Source organism: Bactrocera neohumeralis, unplaced genomic scaffold (genome assembly GCF_024586455.1).
Source record: "Bactrocera neohumeralis isolate Rockhampton unplaced genomic scaffold, APGP_CSIRO_Bneo_wtdbg2-racon-allhic-juicebox.fasta_v2 cluster11, whole genome shotgun sequence".
Taxonomy (NCBI): Eukaryota; Metazoa; Arthropoda; class Insecta; order Diptera; family Tephritidae; genus Bactrocera; species Bactrocera neohumeralis.
This window is the reverse complement of record NW_026089624.1, coordinates 9,971,196-9,990,095: the sequence shown is the minus strand read 5'-3', so window position 1 is coordinate 9,990,095 and position 18,900 is coordinate 9,971,196. Positions and strand designations below refer to the sequence as shown.

General features: G+C 40.1%; 1 protein-coding gene across 1 annotated transcript in view; it reads left to right on the top strand.

The window, feature by feature from the left end:
* The window catches only part of LOC126765886 (uncharacterized), a 216,101-nt gene that overhangs the window by 133,057 nt on the left and 64,144 nt on the right, over positions 1-18,900 (top strand). The window contains exon 5 of the mRNA XM_050483558.1: positions 6,671-7,205. Within this exon, the coding sequence (XP_050339515.1) occupies positions 6,671-7,205 (535 nt within the window). The remainder of the gene's footprint in view (positions 1-6,670; positions 7,206-18,900) is intronic.

The following is an 18,900-nucleotide window of genomic DNA, read 5'->3' as shown; positions in this document are numbered from 1 at the left end:
CTCGTTTTTACATGAGTACTCGGATCATTTGCTTTCATTCAAATTAATCCGAGTAAGAGGCAGCCTATTAAATGCGCCTCTCCCATATGATGCCAAATTTCCGTTATTATTAAATAAAAGTTCGCACTTCCTTATAACATATTTACGGTTCCTGCAACTTCGAAATCACCACGCTGGAGCTAAAGTGTTGGTTGCACTTTTTCGGGAACGCATGTGACTAATAAATGCTCGAGAAGCTTGCAGTAAAACCGTAAGCAACTGTATACATTGTTTTTATTACAAGCCGAAGTTGCAAAACCAAATAATGGGAAATTTGCCAGTCGAAAGACTTCGAGCACTTCAGCCCTTCCTTATATGTGGCGTAGATTTTTGTGGTCTGATATACACAACAATAAAAATACGCCATAGACCATCCGTAAAAACATATATTGCAGTTTTCGTTTGTTTCACTTTAAAACATTTAGAATTATTTTCGGACCTATCTTCTATTCTCCCTAAAAGGTTCATTGGATGCCGAGGAATGTCGGCGAAGATATTCAGCGACAACGCCACCAACTTCCTCGGCGCCGATAGCAAGCTGCGCGAATTGAAGGAGGTGTTTCTAGCAATGGGTCAAGAATTAAAGAGTTTCATATTATATAAAGTCTCTAAAGATCTTAATCTGAAAATTCAGAGGTTTAAATATAATAGATTCGGTCCCTAAGCAATGGAAAAAACTCGGACTACTCTCTTTGGAAAAGCTGTAAAAGACTACAAACACCAGACACTCAACTACATATGTCCCATTAAAATAAGTGCTGATAGTTGGGCCAGAGACGATTCAAAAAAAGCAGAAGTATTTTCGGATTATTTAGCCAAAATATTCTCCCCATATGAAGCACACATAGATTATCCTTCCAGTCAAGAAAGCGAAGAAATCTCAAGTTGCACAAGCAGTGAGCTAAGTGAGGAAATCAAAATTCTGAAAAACAAAAAATCCCCCGGTTACGACCTGATTACTGTCGAGGTCCTAAAACAGCTTCCTTCCGTATAGTAAAAATTGTCAACATTATTAACGCGGCTTTTCATCTTAAATACGTGCCAACTTATTGGAAAATTGCTGAAGTTATCATGATTCCACAGCCAGGAAAGCCAGGATATGATGTATCTTCTTACAAACCCATATCACTCTACCAATAATATCGAAGCTTTTTGAGATAATTTTCATAAAACGTCTCAATAAAATCATAGAACGAAAAATCATAATTCCAGCGCATCAGTTTGGGTTTCGAGCCAACCATTCTACGATTGATCAAATCACAGGATTAACCACAGGAAAAAATTCTGTTCTACCGTCGTTTGGATGGTAGAAAAGCTTTCGATAAAGTTTGTCACAAAGAACTGCTTTCGAAACTGAAACTGATTTTACCGGAACAGCATTATGACATCATGAAATCGTATTTATCAGATCGCTACTTTCGCGTTAAACAAAGAGGCAAATTTTCTATTCTTAGGGAAATAAAAGCAGGAGTTCCACAAGGTAGTGTGTTGGACCTGCCAGTAGACTGCAATTATACAAAAGCCACATTCGGAGATGATACCGCGTTACTGGCTGTTGGTAGTAGTGAACACGAGCAAGAAATGGCAGAGAAAACTGAATGAAGCTAAGTCTATACATATTGTTTTCACATACAACAAGATACAGCACTTACCAACTTTCATAGATGGCGCACGAATACCGTACTTTAATTCCGCTAAATACTTAGGAATGACGCTTGATACTAAGCTACGGTGGAAAGTTCACGTAAAAAACAAGTGTAAGGAGCTGAACATGCATAGTGCAAGATTGCTACAGCACTGTAACGAAAAAGTAGCTATGTTAACTTCTAGGGATGAACCATCAATGCAACTCAAATGTTGAAGTCATATTCAAGTTGCTTGTTAGTCTTACTTTTATTCGAGCTAGTTGCAATGTATAAGTTAACAATAGTTAACGTACTGAAGTTCCCATGCTGCCAAAAATTGCAATGCATGCAGTCTGCATCGTTCACTTCATGCGCGATCAAATTAAATGTTTGGTCAGCCGTTGTAATTCGATGTTCAGCTCGTTGCATGAGCATGACACATGAGCGTGGGAAATGCTTACTCAAGCAATTAGAGCCCGACGCTAATACCATGTTCAGACCGAAAATTTAAAAGATTAGATTACATTTAAGCATTTCATAACCCAACAGAGTTCTTACTGCCGCTGAAAAGATTAAAAACAGCTGTTTTTGTCATTCAAGTATATACATCGCTCAATATTTATCAAAAGAAAACATTTTCATATAGTATTTTGTAATAAAAGCCGTATTCTTTTAAATATTTTCCATATAATGGAATAACTGTCATTTTTGTATGGCGAAATCTTGATAAATTTATAAGATTAGTGGGATAAACCACTCAACAGCCGAAATCGTGTGATTAAGTGTCGGTCTGAACATGGTATAACGGCAGCAGCGACGGTAAGAGAAGTAGGCTAGCAGTAAGCTTACGAATTATTAAATAAACAGTTTTAGAACGAAACTCAACGTGTTAATACATTTCAAAGTAACTTTGAGTAGTCGACAACACCGTCGCTACGGCAGAAGGAGCTATAGAAAGTTTATCAAAAATAACTAACACATTTCAAAGTAACTTTGACTAGTCGACAACACCGTCGCTACCGAAGGAGAAGGAGTTATAGAAAGTGATCAAAACTAACTTATATACAATAAATAAAAAAAAAAGTTTTGGCGACAGTGGTCCAAAACATACCTGACGGGTTTTCAGGAGCGCTCCAAATGGTTACACCCGAAGCGGAATATCCAGTCCGGCGACCTCGTCCTCGTACACGAAGACAATTCACCACCGCAGCAGTAGGTAACAGGAAGAGTCATCGCAACCGTCGAAGGACAAGACAATAAGGAGCGAGTGGCAGACGTGGCAACGAAAGCGGGCACAATTAAGCGCCCCATATACAAACTAGCCTTACTTCCAATGGACGTTGAAGGAACCTGCTCTTATCAAGGTGGCCGGTGTTGCGTCAAGCGACATCTTTTATAAAACCTAAAACTAAATTTAAGAAAATTAATTGTAAAAATATTAAAATTTGAAATTATGTACATTGAATTACAAAACATAGCATACTTACTCTAATAGCGGGATTCTGTAACCAGTCTCTAGTGTCTATTTGAGACATTTGACATTTTGAAGTAAAATCTCAATTTGTAACTAGTTACTATTCACTAAACAGTCTCTAGCGTTAGTCTCAAAATATTGCCTCAAATTTGAGACCTGGTAGTTAGCAGGTCACAAAACCAAAGGAACTCTAGTCTGCCAATTTGAATACACTGAATAGAAATCATCATAGATATTAATCGGTTGTCGTTTTTTTATATTTTGTAAGCAACTCAAAGACAAAAAGGTTTAGAGTAAATCAGTTTTACATAAATTTCGTAAATATTATGAAACAAAGTCAAAATATATTTTTATTTTTATTGATAAATATGTTTTTTGACTATGTTATAAAAAATTCTCGTTATCGACATATTTATTTTTATTCAAGTTTAAGAACATCTCTGAATAATGAAATGTAATAGACTTTGTGACTGTCACTTACAGAATAGCAAAATCGTGTCAAGTCTCAAAAATTGTCTCTAACTTAAAATCTCAAATTTAGAGACTTGAGACTGTATCACAGTACAGAATCGCACGGTAATAGTGCATTAATAATACTAATATATTACTCTCCTTAATACTTACCTTAACATGATCTAGTACAATGTTTAACGAAAGCTAATTATACTTACGCTCTTTGTAACATATAATAGGTTGTCAAAAAAGTCTTGAGGTATTTTCATTGAATTTTATTTATTTCTATTTTATTTTTTTATTTATTTTTTTTTAAACTATTTTTTTCTACTATGCCGGTCTCTTTCGACCAATTCAGCGATTTTATCGCAATTTTCGACGAAAGGCCTTCCGGAGCGTGGCGCATCTTCGACCACCTCTACACCAGAACGAAAACGTTGAAACCATCGTTGTGCGGTGGAAATGGAAACTGTATCGGGTCAAACTGCACACAATTTATTGGCGGCTTGAGATGCATTTTTGCCTTTATCGTAGTAGTACTGTAAAATATGCCGTATTTTCTCTTTATTTTGCTCCATGTTTGCGACGCTATAACTCACGAACGACTTAAAAGAAACGACAGTCAATCAAACACGTGTTAGCGCGTGAAATGAGCCAGAGAACATAAAACATAGAGAAGGTGCAAATTGAATTCTGTATGATGTTCGATTGGACGGCTAACAGAGCTTATAAGATTGCGACACGGAATTTCACCATTCCCGCTGCTATTTAGCAGAATTGAGCATGTGCAATAGCAGAAATATATGTAAAGTGACTGAATTCATACGAGAATGAATAAATGTGTTTCGCGCTTTACGTCCGATTTATGGTCTACATAATCGACCAAGTGAGCAAACAATTAATGCGATTGTGACCAAGTTTCGCACTCAGTTTACTTTATTGGACATTAAACCAACCACACGAATGCGTACAGTGCGTACAGAAGAGAATATTGCGTCTGTTTCTGAGAGTGTGGCTGAAGACCGTGAAATGTCGATTCGTCGCCGTTCGCAGCAATTGGGTTTGTGTTATTCGACCACATGGAAGATTTTACGCAAAGATCTTGGTGTAAAACCGTATAAAATACAGCTCGTGCAAGAACTGAAGCCGAACGATCTGCCACAACGTCGAATTTTCAGTGAATGGGCCCTAGACAAGTTGGCAGAAAATCCGCTTTTTTATCGACAAATTTTGTTCAGCGATGAGGCTCATTTCTGGTTGAATGGCTACGTAAATAAGCAAAATTGCCGCATTTGGGGTGAAGAGCAACCAGAAGCCGTTCAAGAACTGCCCATGCATCCCGAAAAATGCACTGTTTGGTGTGGTTTGTACGCTGGTGGAATCATTGGACCGTATTTTTTCAAAGATGCTGTTGGACGGTTACGGTGAATGGCGATCGCTATCGTTCGATGCTAACAAACTTTTTGTTGCCAAAAATGGAAGAACTGAACTTGGTTGACATGTGGTTTCAACAAGATGGCGCTACATGCCACACAGCTCGCGATTCTATGGCCATTTTGAGGGAAAACTTCGGAGAAAAATTCATCTCAAGAAATGGACCCGTAAGTTGGCCACCAAGATCATGCGATTTAACGCCTTTAGACTATTTTTTGTGGGGCTACGTCAAGTCTAAAGTCTACAGAAATAAGCCAGCAACTATTCCAGCTTTGGAAGACAACATTTCCGAAGAAATTCGGGCTATTCCGGCCGAAATGCTCGAAAAAGTTGCCCAAAATTGGACTTTCCGAATGGACCACCTAAGACGCAGCCGCGGTCAACATTTAAATGAAATTATCTTCAAAAAGTAAATGTCATGAACCAATCTAACGTTTCAAATAAAGAACCGATGAGATTTTGCAAATTTTATGCGTTTTTTTTTTTAAAAAAGTTATCAAGCTCTTAAAAAATCACCCGATATATAAGCATGCAGATCAATCTGCGCACATGCGTATACATGCAATCATATGGGCAGATAATAAGATTAATATGATAGACGATATATGTATTTATGTATATATGCATTTTTGTGATAAATTCAATTTCTATTACTAAGAAACATAATACAAAAATATTTATTAGTATAGTATATTATGTAAAAATCAAATTAAATTATTAAATGTACAAGTCTAAATTGACTGTACTTTAAATAGTACTATACATGCCTTCATACAAAATTATACTCATATCATAATTATTACATGCCAATATGTAAATGCCGACGGCAAAACGCAAAAGCATACATACATATTTGCATACATTGCGAAAGCAAAAATTGAACCATGAAAATATCACAATGCTGTTGTTGGGAGTATCATAAGGAGCATGCATACATATGTATTTATGTCTCTTCATATTCTTGAGTATGTAAGAGAGCTGTATTTGTACACATTTTTCGCTGTTAAAAATGTAATATCAAAGAACTTATTTTTCTTCAATATTCCCTGATTGCGCATACATGCTATGGCATCATAAGCCGTACGTATGTATATATTTCTCTTCATATTCTCTGTTTGAGTATGTGGAGAACTGTGAAAAATGTTAACATTTCACAGCGTGAATTCTGTATTTGTGTGGTGAGATTCCGTGTCGCAATTTTATCAAATGTTCGCTGTCGAACCTGCACCTTCTCTGTTTTATGTTCTCTGGTTTAAGATTCAGGCTAAGCGATTCCATAAAACGGAATAAAGAATTCTCTTGTATTAAGAACGTGAAATCGGATCGGACGTGATTTTAATTCATACTTTTCGTAACAGGCAATTAGGTTTTACAATTTATTCACCGCACTCTCAAGTAAATCGGAAATCTTGTAAAAATTATTTTCAGTAAAGTTAGCAATAGTTGAAACGACAACTATTATTAACATTTCAACTGGAAATGAGATATTAGCCTGAACCTAATGCTTGCAGTAAGAATGCAGGTGTAAATTCAAAAATAATTATATTGCCTTTTTGTTAGGTGTAGCTGGAAATGACATTAAATTTTGTTAAATAGTAAATTTGTATGTACTGAAATTTTAATTTTTAACCTTATTTCTATTTAGTGTTCAATCCTCTTATAAACATACTTCAAAATCGGAATCACCGTTATTGGATGAAAATCGTAGCCCTGATCGAGATATATATCAGCATTTGAATGATGATCGCATGTCTATTGCAACTGGCCAAGCCCGCTATATTGATAAAAATTACGGTAAAAAAAAAAATTCGAATACATATTTAAGCAGCAGTAGCAATAATGACACTAATAAGCGTAAAAACGCAAAAACTAATTATAAAGGAAACGGTAGAAGAGACAACAGCAAGGATGGAGTTAAAGAAGTTGGATCTTATGTAGCAACAGGAGGTGCAGGAACATCATCTATGCGTAGCTCTATGATAACAAATAAAAATCGAAGCATCGAAAATAATGATAAACAAAGGTCTTTGTCAATAGTGCCAAATGGCAACAGTGGATCCTCCGCAACAATTGCGCATAGCAGCAGTTACTTCGACGACGATCAGAGTATCGGTATACCCAGAACATATCCAATGCGCTCATCACATTTTCGTGAACGAAATCGAGCTTTAATTAGAGAGGTGAGTAACATCACTTTCATAGTATAAAACAAAGTCGCTTCCTCTGTCCCTATATCACTATGTAAGCTCAAATCTTTAGAGATTGAAAAGGAAGATTTTATGTATAATAACATCCATTAAAAAGTGGAGAAATACTGTTATTTTTGAGGTTTCTAATGTGATGTCGTAAATAATTACTTTTTTCCGCTTACCTTGCAAACGCAGGTTGAACCCTACAAGATTTATCAAAATAAGGTACTAAGTATTGTACACATTGAAAGGTCTAATCCGCGATGGTAAATGTCTATCTTTTATGGATATCCTACAATAACATTTTTTTGTCATTTATTTCTTACGAAAAATAATGGCTAATTATCGAAGCGATTTTAACCAATACAACATTAATCCTTATTAAATTAAATACCGTCATTCATTGTTGATTTAATATAGATCTACAAGGTCTGTCGGAAAAGAAACAGAACTTTTTAAATATAACTATTTCTGGTAGCGCCACCTATTGGTGGGTATATGAAATAAAAAGTTTGATCTCTTGTTGACATTTTGTAAAAATTTTAAGATAATTGGATAACTACAATCGATGTTATCGATCAAAAAGTGACAGCAGCTTTTGGCCATCGGTCGTAAAATGCAAAGAGCAAAATTAAATTTTGTTTTAAACTTGGGAAAACGTTTACTGAAACATTTCAAATGATGAAAAAAGTTTATGGTGGTTTATGATTTCCCGTAGTAATGTGCATGAGTGGTTTAAGCGATTCCAAGAAGGTCGTGAGGACCTCTGTGACGATCAGAAGTCGGTCGTCTTCAGAAGTCAAAAATAAAGACAATACTGCTTTGTTTTTACGATTCCGAGGGTAATGTACACCAAGAATTCGTCCCACCTGGCCAAACGATAAATGCTGTGTTTTACCTTGGTGATATGAAGCGTCTTTTGTCACGCATTCGTCGTGCTCGACTACAATACCGTGAGGCAGGGTCCTGGCGCCTGTTGCACGATAATGCGCCGTGTCATCGGTCGACGCTTGTCACTGATTTTTTGACAAAAAACTCCATATTAACCATTAATCACTCACCCTACTCACCTATTACCTATTTGGAGAACTTCATTTGCCCATGAAAGGACACTGGACATTTCAGCTATCCAAAAGGCGACGACCGCTATTCTCAAGAGCATTCCGAAAAATGACCTTAAATACTCATTTGAAATGCTAATTGACCGGGCTAAACGCTGTATCGAAGCACAAGGAAACTTCTTCTTTTAATTGGCGTAGACACCGCTTACGCGAATATAGCCGAGTTAACAACAGCGCGCCAGTCGTTTCTCCTTTTCGCTACGTGGCGCCAATTGGATATTCCAAGCGTAGCCAGGTCCTTCTCCACTTGGTCCTTCCAACGGAGTGGAGGTCTTCCTCTTCCTCTGCTTCCCCGGCGGGTACTGCGTCGAACACTTTCAGAGCTGGAGTGTTTTAATCCATTCGGACAACATGACCTAGCCAGCGTAGCCGATGTCTTTTAATTCGCTGAACTATGTCAATGTCGTCGTATATCTCGTACAGCTCATCGTTCCATCGAATGCGATATTCGCCGTGGCCAACGCGCAAAGGACCATAAATCTTTCGCAGAACTTTTCTCTCGAAAACTCGCAACGTCGACTCATCAGTTGTTGACATCGTCCAAGCCTCTGCACCATATAGCAGGACGGGAATTATGAGCGACTTATAGAGTTTGGCTTTTGTTCGTCGAGAGAGGACTTTACTTTTCAATTGCCTACTCAGTCCGAAGTAGCACCTGTTGGCAAGAGCAATCCTGCGTTGGATTTCCAGGCTGACATTGTTGGTGGTGTTAATACTGGTTCCTAAATAGATGAAATTATCTACAACTTCAAAGTTATGACTGTCAACAGTGACATGAGTGCCAAGTCGCGAGTGCGACGACTGTTTGTTTGATGACAGGAGATATTTCGTCTTGCCCTCGTTCACTGCCAGACCCATTTGTTTTGCTTCTTTGTCTAGTCTGGAGAAAGCAGAACTAACGGGGCGGGTGTTAAGGCCGATGATATCAATATCATCAGCATACGCCAACAGCTGTACACTCTTATAAAAGATGGTACCTTCTCTACTAAGTTCTGCAGCTCGAACTATTTTCTCCAGAAGCAGGTTGAAAAAGTCACACGATAGGGAATCGCCTTGTCTGAAACCTCGTTTGGTATCGAACGGCTCGGAGAGGTCCTTCCCGATTCTGACGGAGCTCTTCGTGTTGCTCAGCGTCAGTTTACACAGCCGTATTAGTTTTGCGGGGATACCAAATTCAGACATCGCGGCATAGAGGCAGCTCCTTTTCGTGCTGTCGAAAGCAGCTTTGAAATCGACGAAGAGGTGGTGTGTGTCGATTCTCCTTTCACGGGTCTTTTCCAAGATTTGGCGCATGGTGAATATCTGGTCGGTTGTTGATTTTCCAGGTCTAAAGCCACACTGATAAGGTCCAATCAGTTTGTTGACGGTGGGCTTTAATCTTTCACTCAATACGCTCAATAGAACCTTATATGCGATGTTGAGGAGGCTAATCCCACGGTAGTTGGCGCAGATTGTGGGGTCTCCTTTTTTATGGATTGGGCATAGCACACTTAAATTCCAATCGTTGGGCATGCTTTCGTCCGACCATATTTTACAAAGAAGCTGATGCATGCTCCTTATCAGTTCTTCACCGCCGTGTTTGAATAGCTCGGCCGATAATCCATCGGCCCCCGCCGCTTTGTTGTTCTTCAGGCGGGTAATTGCTATTCGAACTTCTTCATGGTCGGGCAATGGGACGTCTGCTCCATCGTCATCGATTGGGGAATCGGGTTCGCCTTCTCCTGGCGTTGTGCATTCACTGCCATTCAGCAGGCTGGAGAAGTGTTCCCTCCATAATTTAAGTATGCTCTGGGCATCGGTCACTAGATCACCTTTGGGGGTTCTACAAGAGTATGCTCCGGTCTTGAAACCTTCTGTAAGCCGCCGCATTTTTTCGTAGAATTTTCGAGCATTACCCCTGTCGGCCAGCTTATCAAGCTCTTCATACTCACGCATTTCGGCCTCTTTCTTTTTCTGTCTGCAGATGCGTCTCGCTTCCCTCTTCAATTCTCGGTATCTATCCCATCCCGCACGTGTTGTGGTCGATCGTAACGTTGCGAGGTAGGCAGCCTGTTTTCTCTCCGCTGCGGCGCGGCACTCCTCGTCGTACCAGTTGTTCTTTTGCACTTTCCGAAAACCAAGGGTTTCGGATGCAGCTGTACGTAAGGAGTTTGAAATGCCGTCCCACAGTTCCCTTATACCGAGTTGTTGATGAGTGCTCTCAGAGAGCAGGAGTGCAAGCCGAGTAGAAAATCGTTCGGCAGTCTGTTGTGATTGCAGCTTTTCGACGTGGAACCTTCCTTGTGTTTGTTGGCGTGCGTTTTTTGCTGCACAGAGGCGGGTGCGAATCTTGGCTGCAACAAGATAGTGGTCCGAGTCGATGTTAGGACCTCGGAGCGCACGCACATCTAAAACACTGGAGACGTGTCTTCCGTCTATCACAACATGATCGATCTGGTTGGTAGTTTTTCGATCCGGAGACAGGCAGGTAGCTTGATGAATTTTTTTGTGCTGGAATCTAGTACTACAGATATCCATATTTCGGGCCCCGGCGAAGTCGATCAGCCTCAACCCATTTGGGGATGTTTCCTCGTGGAGGCTGAATTTACCGACCGTAGTGCCAAAGATACCTTCTTTGCCCACCCTGGCGTTAAAGTCGCCAAGCACGATTTTGACATCGTGGCGGGGGCATCTCTCATAAGTGCGTTCCAAGCACTCATAAAAGGCATCTTTGGTCACATCGTCCTTCTCATCCGTCGGAGCGTGGGCGCAGATCAGCGGTATGTTGAAGAACCTCGCTTTGATGCGGATTGTGGCTAGACGTTTATTCACCGGAGTGAATGATAGTACTCGGCGACGGAGTCTCTCTCCCACCACGAATCCCACACCAAACTTGCGCTCCTTTATATGGCCACTGTAGTAAATGTCACAAGGACCTACTCGTCTTTGTCCTTGTCCCGTCCATCGCATTTCTTGGACGGCGGTGATGTCAGCCTTTATTTTCACGAGGACATCAACCAGCTGGGCAGCGGCACCTTCCCAATTAAGGGACCGGACATTCCAGGTGCATGCCCTTAAATCGTAGTCCTTATTTCGTTTGCCGTGGTCGTCATCAAAAGGGGGGTCTCTCATCCGAGGCTGGTTGTTACAGTTCATTGGGGTAGGCTTTTTACGTGGCGGGTCCCAAACCCAGCGCACAACCCTATGCTGGGGATGTTTCGCCTTCTCACTTTAGCTCACCTTCGAACGGATGTTCTAAGGCTAACCAGAGGATACTTGGTCAAAGACCGGAAGTCGTGAGCTGCTTGAGTCATGTGTAAAAGAATCGTTTCTGGCCACTCCCAAGTGAATGGCGATCAGAGAACTTTCCTCACTTGCGTGAACTTCTACACATGACCCCATCCTCCGCACAAGGAAACTACTTTGAATAAAAATATATAACTTTTGAAAAATATTAATTTTTTGTTGTGTTTTTAACAGTCCTGTTTTTTTTCGACAGACCTTGTATACGGCCATTTACAGCATATGAATTAAATGAATATTTTCGAAGATATTACAGATTTAAAAATTTGGGGGCGTGGCGTTTGCCTAAGTAAAATAAATAACAATACAGACCTAATGCGGGAGAACACTAATTTTCGTATGCATGCATACTTACATAGTATATAGATTATACTGATTGTTGCTCCTGAAGAAGGCAGTTTTTTTTTATGACGAACCCGTCAGATATTTTTAATATTCATCGTCATCGTCTTGTGGCTAATTTACTAGATTACGGCCGAAGGACGCGTATGCATTCATAACAAAACAAACGCGACATCTAACATAAAATAATAGCGGTATAACCGCAGTATCTATTATAATTATAAGATATATAGAAATATTTTCGAAGCATATGCGTAAAATTTCAAACTGATCCGTCCTCAAAAATAATACACTTGCTAAATATTGGGAATGGTCGATTAGAACTGCAACCAAATACGCAGTGCAATGGATCATAACTGGCTCAGTAATCAGTCGATGAATATTATACCACCTGCATCCCAAAAGACTGATGCCATAACCTTCCTAGCCAACTTTTTCGTCCTTCCACGCTTGAGGACTGGTTCATAATGTGTAGTCCATTAGGTTGACTGTCAATTGTCTTCCAATGTGAAATGATGGAGCCATGTTTCTCTTGCCACACACCAACGCAAAAAATCGGTTTTATTATGATTAAAGAGCACTCAAACACTCCTCAGAATCAGCAATTCGTTTTTTTTTTTGTTGGATTATGAACTTGCGCGGCAACTACTTTGCACAGAGTTTTCGCCTATTTAGGCAGTCTATTTTAACGGTTGATTTCCTTGCTGTGGAGCCCGAATTCCCGAGGATGGAGTCATGTGTAGAAGTTCACGCAAGTGAGGAAAGTTCTCTGATCGCCATTCACTTGGGAGTGGCCAGAAACGATTCTTTCACACATGGCTCAAGCAGCTTACTACTTCCGGTCTTTGACCAAGTATCCTCTGGGTAGCCTAAGAACATCCGTTCGAAGGCCAGCTAATGTGAGAAGGCGAAACATCCCCTGCATAGGGTTGTGCCCTGGGTTTGGGACCCGCCACGTATAAAACACCCCCAATGAAAAAGAAAACACAGCCTCGGATGAGAGACCCCCCTTTTGATGACGACCATGGCAAACGAAATAAGGACTACGATTTGAGGGCATGCACCTGGAATGTTCGGACCCTTAATTGGGAAGGTGCCGCTGCCCAGCTGGTTGATGTCCTCGCAAAAATAAAGGCTGACATCACTGCCATCCAAGAAATGCGATGGACGGGACAAGGACTGAGACGAGTAGGTCCTTGTGACATTTACTACAGTGGTCATATAAAGGAGCGCAAGTTTGGTGTAGGATTCGTGGTGGGAGAGAGACTCCGTCGCCGAGTACTATCATTCACTCCGGTGAATGAACGTCTAGCCACAATCCGCATCAAAGTTTTCTGCGCCAACTACCGTGGGATCAGCCTCCTCAACATCGCATATAAGGTTCTATCGAGCGTATTGTGTGAAAGATTAAAGCCCACCGTCAACAAACTGATTGGACCTTATCAGTGTGGCTTCAGACCTGGAAAATCAACAACCAACCAGATATTCACCATGCGCCAAATCTTGGAAAAGACCCGTGAAAAGAAAATCGACACACACCACCTCTTCGTCGATTTCAAAGCTGCTTTCGACAGCACGAAAAGGAGCTGCCTTTATGCAGCGATGTCTGAATTTGGTATCCCCGCAAAACTAAAACGGCTGTGTAAACTGACGTTGAGTAACACCAAAAGCTCCATCAGGATTGGGAAGGACCTCTCCGAGCCGTTCGATACCAAACGAGGTTTCAGACAAGGCGACTCCCTATCGTGCGACTTCTTCAACCAGCTTCTGGAGAAAATAGTTCGAGCTGCAGAACTAAATAGAGAAGGTACCATCTTCTATAAGAGTGTACAGCTGCTGGCGTATGCCGACGATATTGATATCATCGGCCTCAACACCCGCGCCGTTAGCTCTGCTTTCTCCAGGCTGGACAAGGAAGCACAGAAAATGGGTCTGGCCTGTCATCAAACAAACAGTCGTCGCACTCGCGACTTATCTCTCGCGTCACTGTTGACAGTCATAACTTTGAAGTTGTAGATAATTTCGTCTATTTAGGAACCAGCATTAACACCACCAACAATGTCAGCCTGGAAATCCAACGCAGGATTGCTCTTGCCAACAGCTGCTACTTCGGACTGAGTAGGCCATTGAAAAGTAAAGTCCTCCCTCGACGAACAAAAGTTAAACTCTATAAGTCGCTCATAATTCCCGTCCTGCTATATGGTGCAGAGGCTTGGGCGATGACAGCAACCGATGAGTCGACGTTACGAGTTTTCGAGCGAAAAATTCTGCGAAAGATTTATGGTCCTTTGCGCATTGGCCACGGCGAATATCGCATTCGATGGAACGATGAGCTGTACGAGATATACGACGACATTGACATAGTTCAGCGAATTAAAAGACAGCGGCTACGCTGGCTAGGTCATGTTGTCCAGATGGATGAAAACACTCCAGCTCTGAAAGTATTCGACGCAGTACCCCCCGGGGGAGGCAGGGGAAGAGGAAGACCTCCACTCCGTTGGAAGGACCAAGTGGAGAAGGACCTGGCTTCGCTTTGAATATCCAATTGGCGCCACGTAGCGAAAAGAAGAAATGACTGGCGCGCTGTTGTTAACTCGGCTATAATCGCGTAAGCGGTGTCTACGCCAATTAAGAAAAAGAAGAAGAAGAGCCCGAATTCAACAGCCCCCAAACATCAATGCTTTATTAACACACGAAATGGCTTTTGATCCATTTTTTGTAAACTTGCTTCACACAGAATGTTATATCTCATTAACTAATTGTTCCTCAGTTGCGCAATTTGTATGCGTTTGTTTTTAAAATAGGGGCTGACCAGAAATTATATGGATGGTATTAGTTGCACCATCTATGTACCAGCCACAGTAAAGCATGGACGGGTCTGCTAGTGTAGGTACAAGATATCTTTTATAGGGGGGTCAAACCACGTCAAGTGGTCCATGAAAATTTCGCAAAATCAACGATTTTGAAAATTATCAGTTTAATAGGAAGGAGATCAAATTTTTCTTTTTTGTTAAAGTTATTGAAGGTTGAAATTTAGAGCATGATAAAATTGTAAAATTATTTTCTCATAAACTACTGGAGATAAATCGATGAAATTTTGTGAAGTCAAAGAAAAATGTACATGTACATTACAGATATTTTTCACGATATTTGTTTAAGTAATAATATTTTACATTATTTTTTGTAAATAATTTCTGCGTCACTTCACTTCTCATCGTATTAGCTGTTCTTTTTCATTTTCCGAAAACCAATGGTTTCGGTTGCAGCTGTACGTAAGGAGATTGACGAGTGCTCCCAGAGTGCAGGAGTCCCAACCGAGTAGAAAATCGTTCGGCTGTCTGTTGTGGCTTGGTGGTTTCATGTATTTTTCTATGCTGGAATCTAGTATTACCACATTTCGGGCCCCTTCGAAGTCGATCAGCCTCAACCCATTTCGGGATGTTTCCTAGTGGAGTTTGAATTTACCGACCGTAGTTCCACCGATACCTTCTTTCATTTCTTGGATGGCGGTGACGTTAGGCTTCACTCTAACGTGGATCTCAACCAGCTGACCAGCTGCTCCTTTTCATTTAAGAGACTGGACATTCCAGGTGCCTGCCCTTAAATCGTCATCCTTAGTGCGTTTGCCATGATGGTGATCAAAAGGAGGTCTCTTATCCGAGGCTGTTTACGCTTTTTCATTGGTTGTTTTTTACGTGGGAGGCTCCAAACCCAGCGCACAACCCTGTACAGGGGATGTTTCGCCTTCTCACATTAGCTCGCCATCACACGGATGTTCCTAGGCTACCCACAGGTTACTTGGTCAAAGACCGGAAATCTTGAGCTGCTTGAGCCATATGTTACTTTCCATGTAATAAAATATCTGATACTTTCATTATCTGGTGTACAAATACAAAAATAATTAATATAACTGGATAGAACTTTAGACGAATAATGTCTTCAGAGTACATCACCTTATTAGTAAAAATTTTCCAAATCGAAATAAAACTATTCAAGGCCTCTGGTGCCGAATTTGTGGACCACAGTATCCATAGTTAACTTTTTATCGAAAATATCGCTCAATACGGGAGATATGCGAAATTCAGTAAGAATCCTTTCCTGACAATAGATTTTCCTTATATCTTTGTGCCCAAAAAACATACAATTTGACGAAAATTTGACTTACCTCCCATAAGACGAATATCAGGATTCTCGAGCACCCGGCTGATTTTATTCTATATGATTGGTGATTGTATGTGAGATACTTTATGAAACCCAGGGAATAGCCATCGCATTTTAATAATATCTGGTATCAGCAAAAATTGATAAAAATAGGTCGATACCACCCCAACTACAATAAAGAGTATAGTACGTAGGTTGCTATATATATTTCTGGCCTAATAATGTAAATAGGCATATTTATCAACGAAAAGGGTTTTTTTTTTTTTTTTTTTTTTTGTCGATTGCTGTTTTGTTTCGGGCTCATACGCATAGATCCACGATTCGTTACTGGTGACGATCTTCTAAACGTCTTTTGAAGCACCGCGATCGTATTTTTTCAGCATTTCTTTACACCAATCCACACGAGCCTTTTTTTGAGCGATTGTCAAATTGTGCGGGATCCAACGAGAACAAACCTCTTTTATTTATTTTTTTACGGCCAGGTGTTCATTCAATATCGAATGTATGCTGGTGGTATGTTACATGATGGTCTTGCATTATCAGTTCACGTACGGCATCGATGTTTTCTGGCACAACGGCTGTTTATGGACGACCTTCACAGAATTCGTCTTTGAGCGAGCGTCGGCCACGATTGAATTCGTTGTACCAGTTTTTCACAGTACTATAGGATGGTGCTTCATAGCCATATAAAGATTTTAGTTCATCGATGCACTCTTGTCGTGATAATCCACGTCGAAAGTTGTGAAAAATGATCGCACGAAAATTTTCACCAGTTAATTCCATTTTTTGGCCGAGATGAATTTTTTAATTCCCTGTAAATAAAACAATTCGCGATTAAATGACAAAACGTTCTGAGTGCTATTATGCTAAAAAATGTCAAACTTTCCAATGGAAATGTAAGATTGCACCTGGCAACACTTAGTGTTGCCCTAGGGCAGAATATATATAGCAGCCCTCGTATATATTAAATAATATAGCTTAGATTCCGATCCTATGTTTGACGTTTTACATCTTCAGGTATTTGATTCTTTCAAGTAGCAAGAGTAGAAAATGTTCGGTTACACCCGAACTTAGCCAATTTTGCCCAAGAGGCTATGGGTCTAAAGCCGAATTCGAGTCAGCGATTTATTTGGTGCAATTTAATTTTTCGGGATTATAAAAATATCTTCGACAGTTTTGAGTTATTTTAAATATTTTATTGCTCATATGTATATCACATATCTTCTATACAACCGATCCTTCAGATAGTTTATTTTCCAGCATCTTGCTTTTCATTAAAAACCTAAGAGTAGGTAACTTTGCAGAACTGTTCCCTACAATGTGCATTCCAAACTAAACAGGACTTTTTGAATCTAGCGCCCCCTGGTGATGCCATCTATATGTTGACAGGTGTGTTAGAATCTACTATCTTTATCGATTGTCCAGTGAGAATTTCATGACCTTTCACCGATAAGAAGCGATTTTATTGCGGTTTAAGTGTCAATATGTTTGTGTTGTCGGTGCGAAAATTAGCTTCGAACAAAGAGCCAACATTCAATTTTGTTTTAAAATTGGTAAAACTTTTACCGAAACGTTTCAATTGATGAAACAAGTTTATGGCGATGATTGCCTACCCCGTAGCAGATCGCACGAGTGGTTTCAACGTTTTCAAAGTGGTCGTGATGTGGGCCAATCAAAATCCGTGATCACCGGAAATTCCATCGAAACTGTGTGTGAATTCATCAAAAATCAGGTTAACCACTCCGCGTATTCACCTGATATGGCAAGGAAAGCGTTATACAGACGTAGAGGCCATTCAAAAGGCTTGAACCGGCATACTGGCGGCCATACCGGCCAACGAACTAAAACACTCGTTCGACGTGCTTTCGGACCGTGCAAAAAGCTGTATTGAAGCAGAAGGAGACTATTTTGAATAAAATAAATTGATTTTGCCGAAAGAACCATTTATTCTGTTCTTATTTTTTAAAGTCCTGTTTACTTTGGAACGCACCTGGTACGTATGTTGTATATAAATATGTTATATGTACATATGATGGAAATTTCTTCCAGTACATACATACAACAAATGTATGTATCTATGTATGTACGTACTCGATGGAATTTCCATTGTTGACGTATCGAAAATTTGTAACATGCGCACATTTTGAAAGCATATACATTTTGTGCCACACATGAATCAAATCAATCCAGCAGAACATTGTAGTTGTTTGCTGTACTCGTAGACTTACTCGTAGTTTACCCGCAGTTTCACATCGATTCAAACAATGGCCGCAACGCAAAGTGATATGATACCGTTTACTCGATCGTGATTGCCGAAGAACAGATTGTTCGTGTTGCATCAAATCAGTTGACGCTGGCGGGTACTCGAATTGATAAACAGTGTTGTCTATGATGAACTGAATTGATTTGATTGCGTTTTTGGCACGAGTGTTTGTTTCGATTTAATCGTACTCGTTGCAGCTTTCTGGTATGTACACAAGTACATACATTAGTATTATTTATCAGTAACTAGTCTAAACCCGCGGCTCCGCTCGCCCTGTTTTGTCAAGGATATCATTTATCGTGATAACAATATAATGGTAAAATTGGCAATCTGCATTTTTTATTGATATCGTAAATCACTTAAGGAATAGTACATACATAATATGTTTGATGTAACAAAATCTTCACAGTCTATGCATCAGCATCCTATATCGTTACACATATATAGTATATGCTTCTTGTTATAGTGAATACCAGAGCAGGAGTAGAGCAGAAGATGGCGCGTCTAATGCCCTATA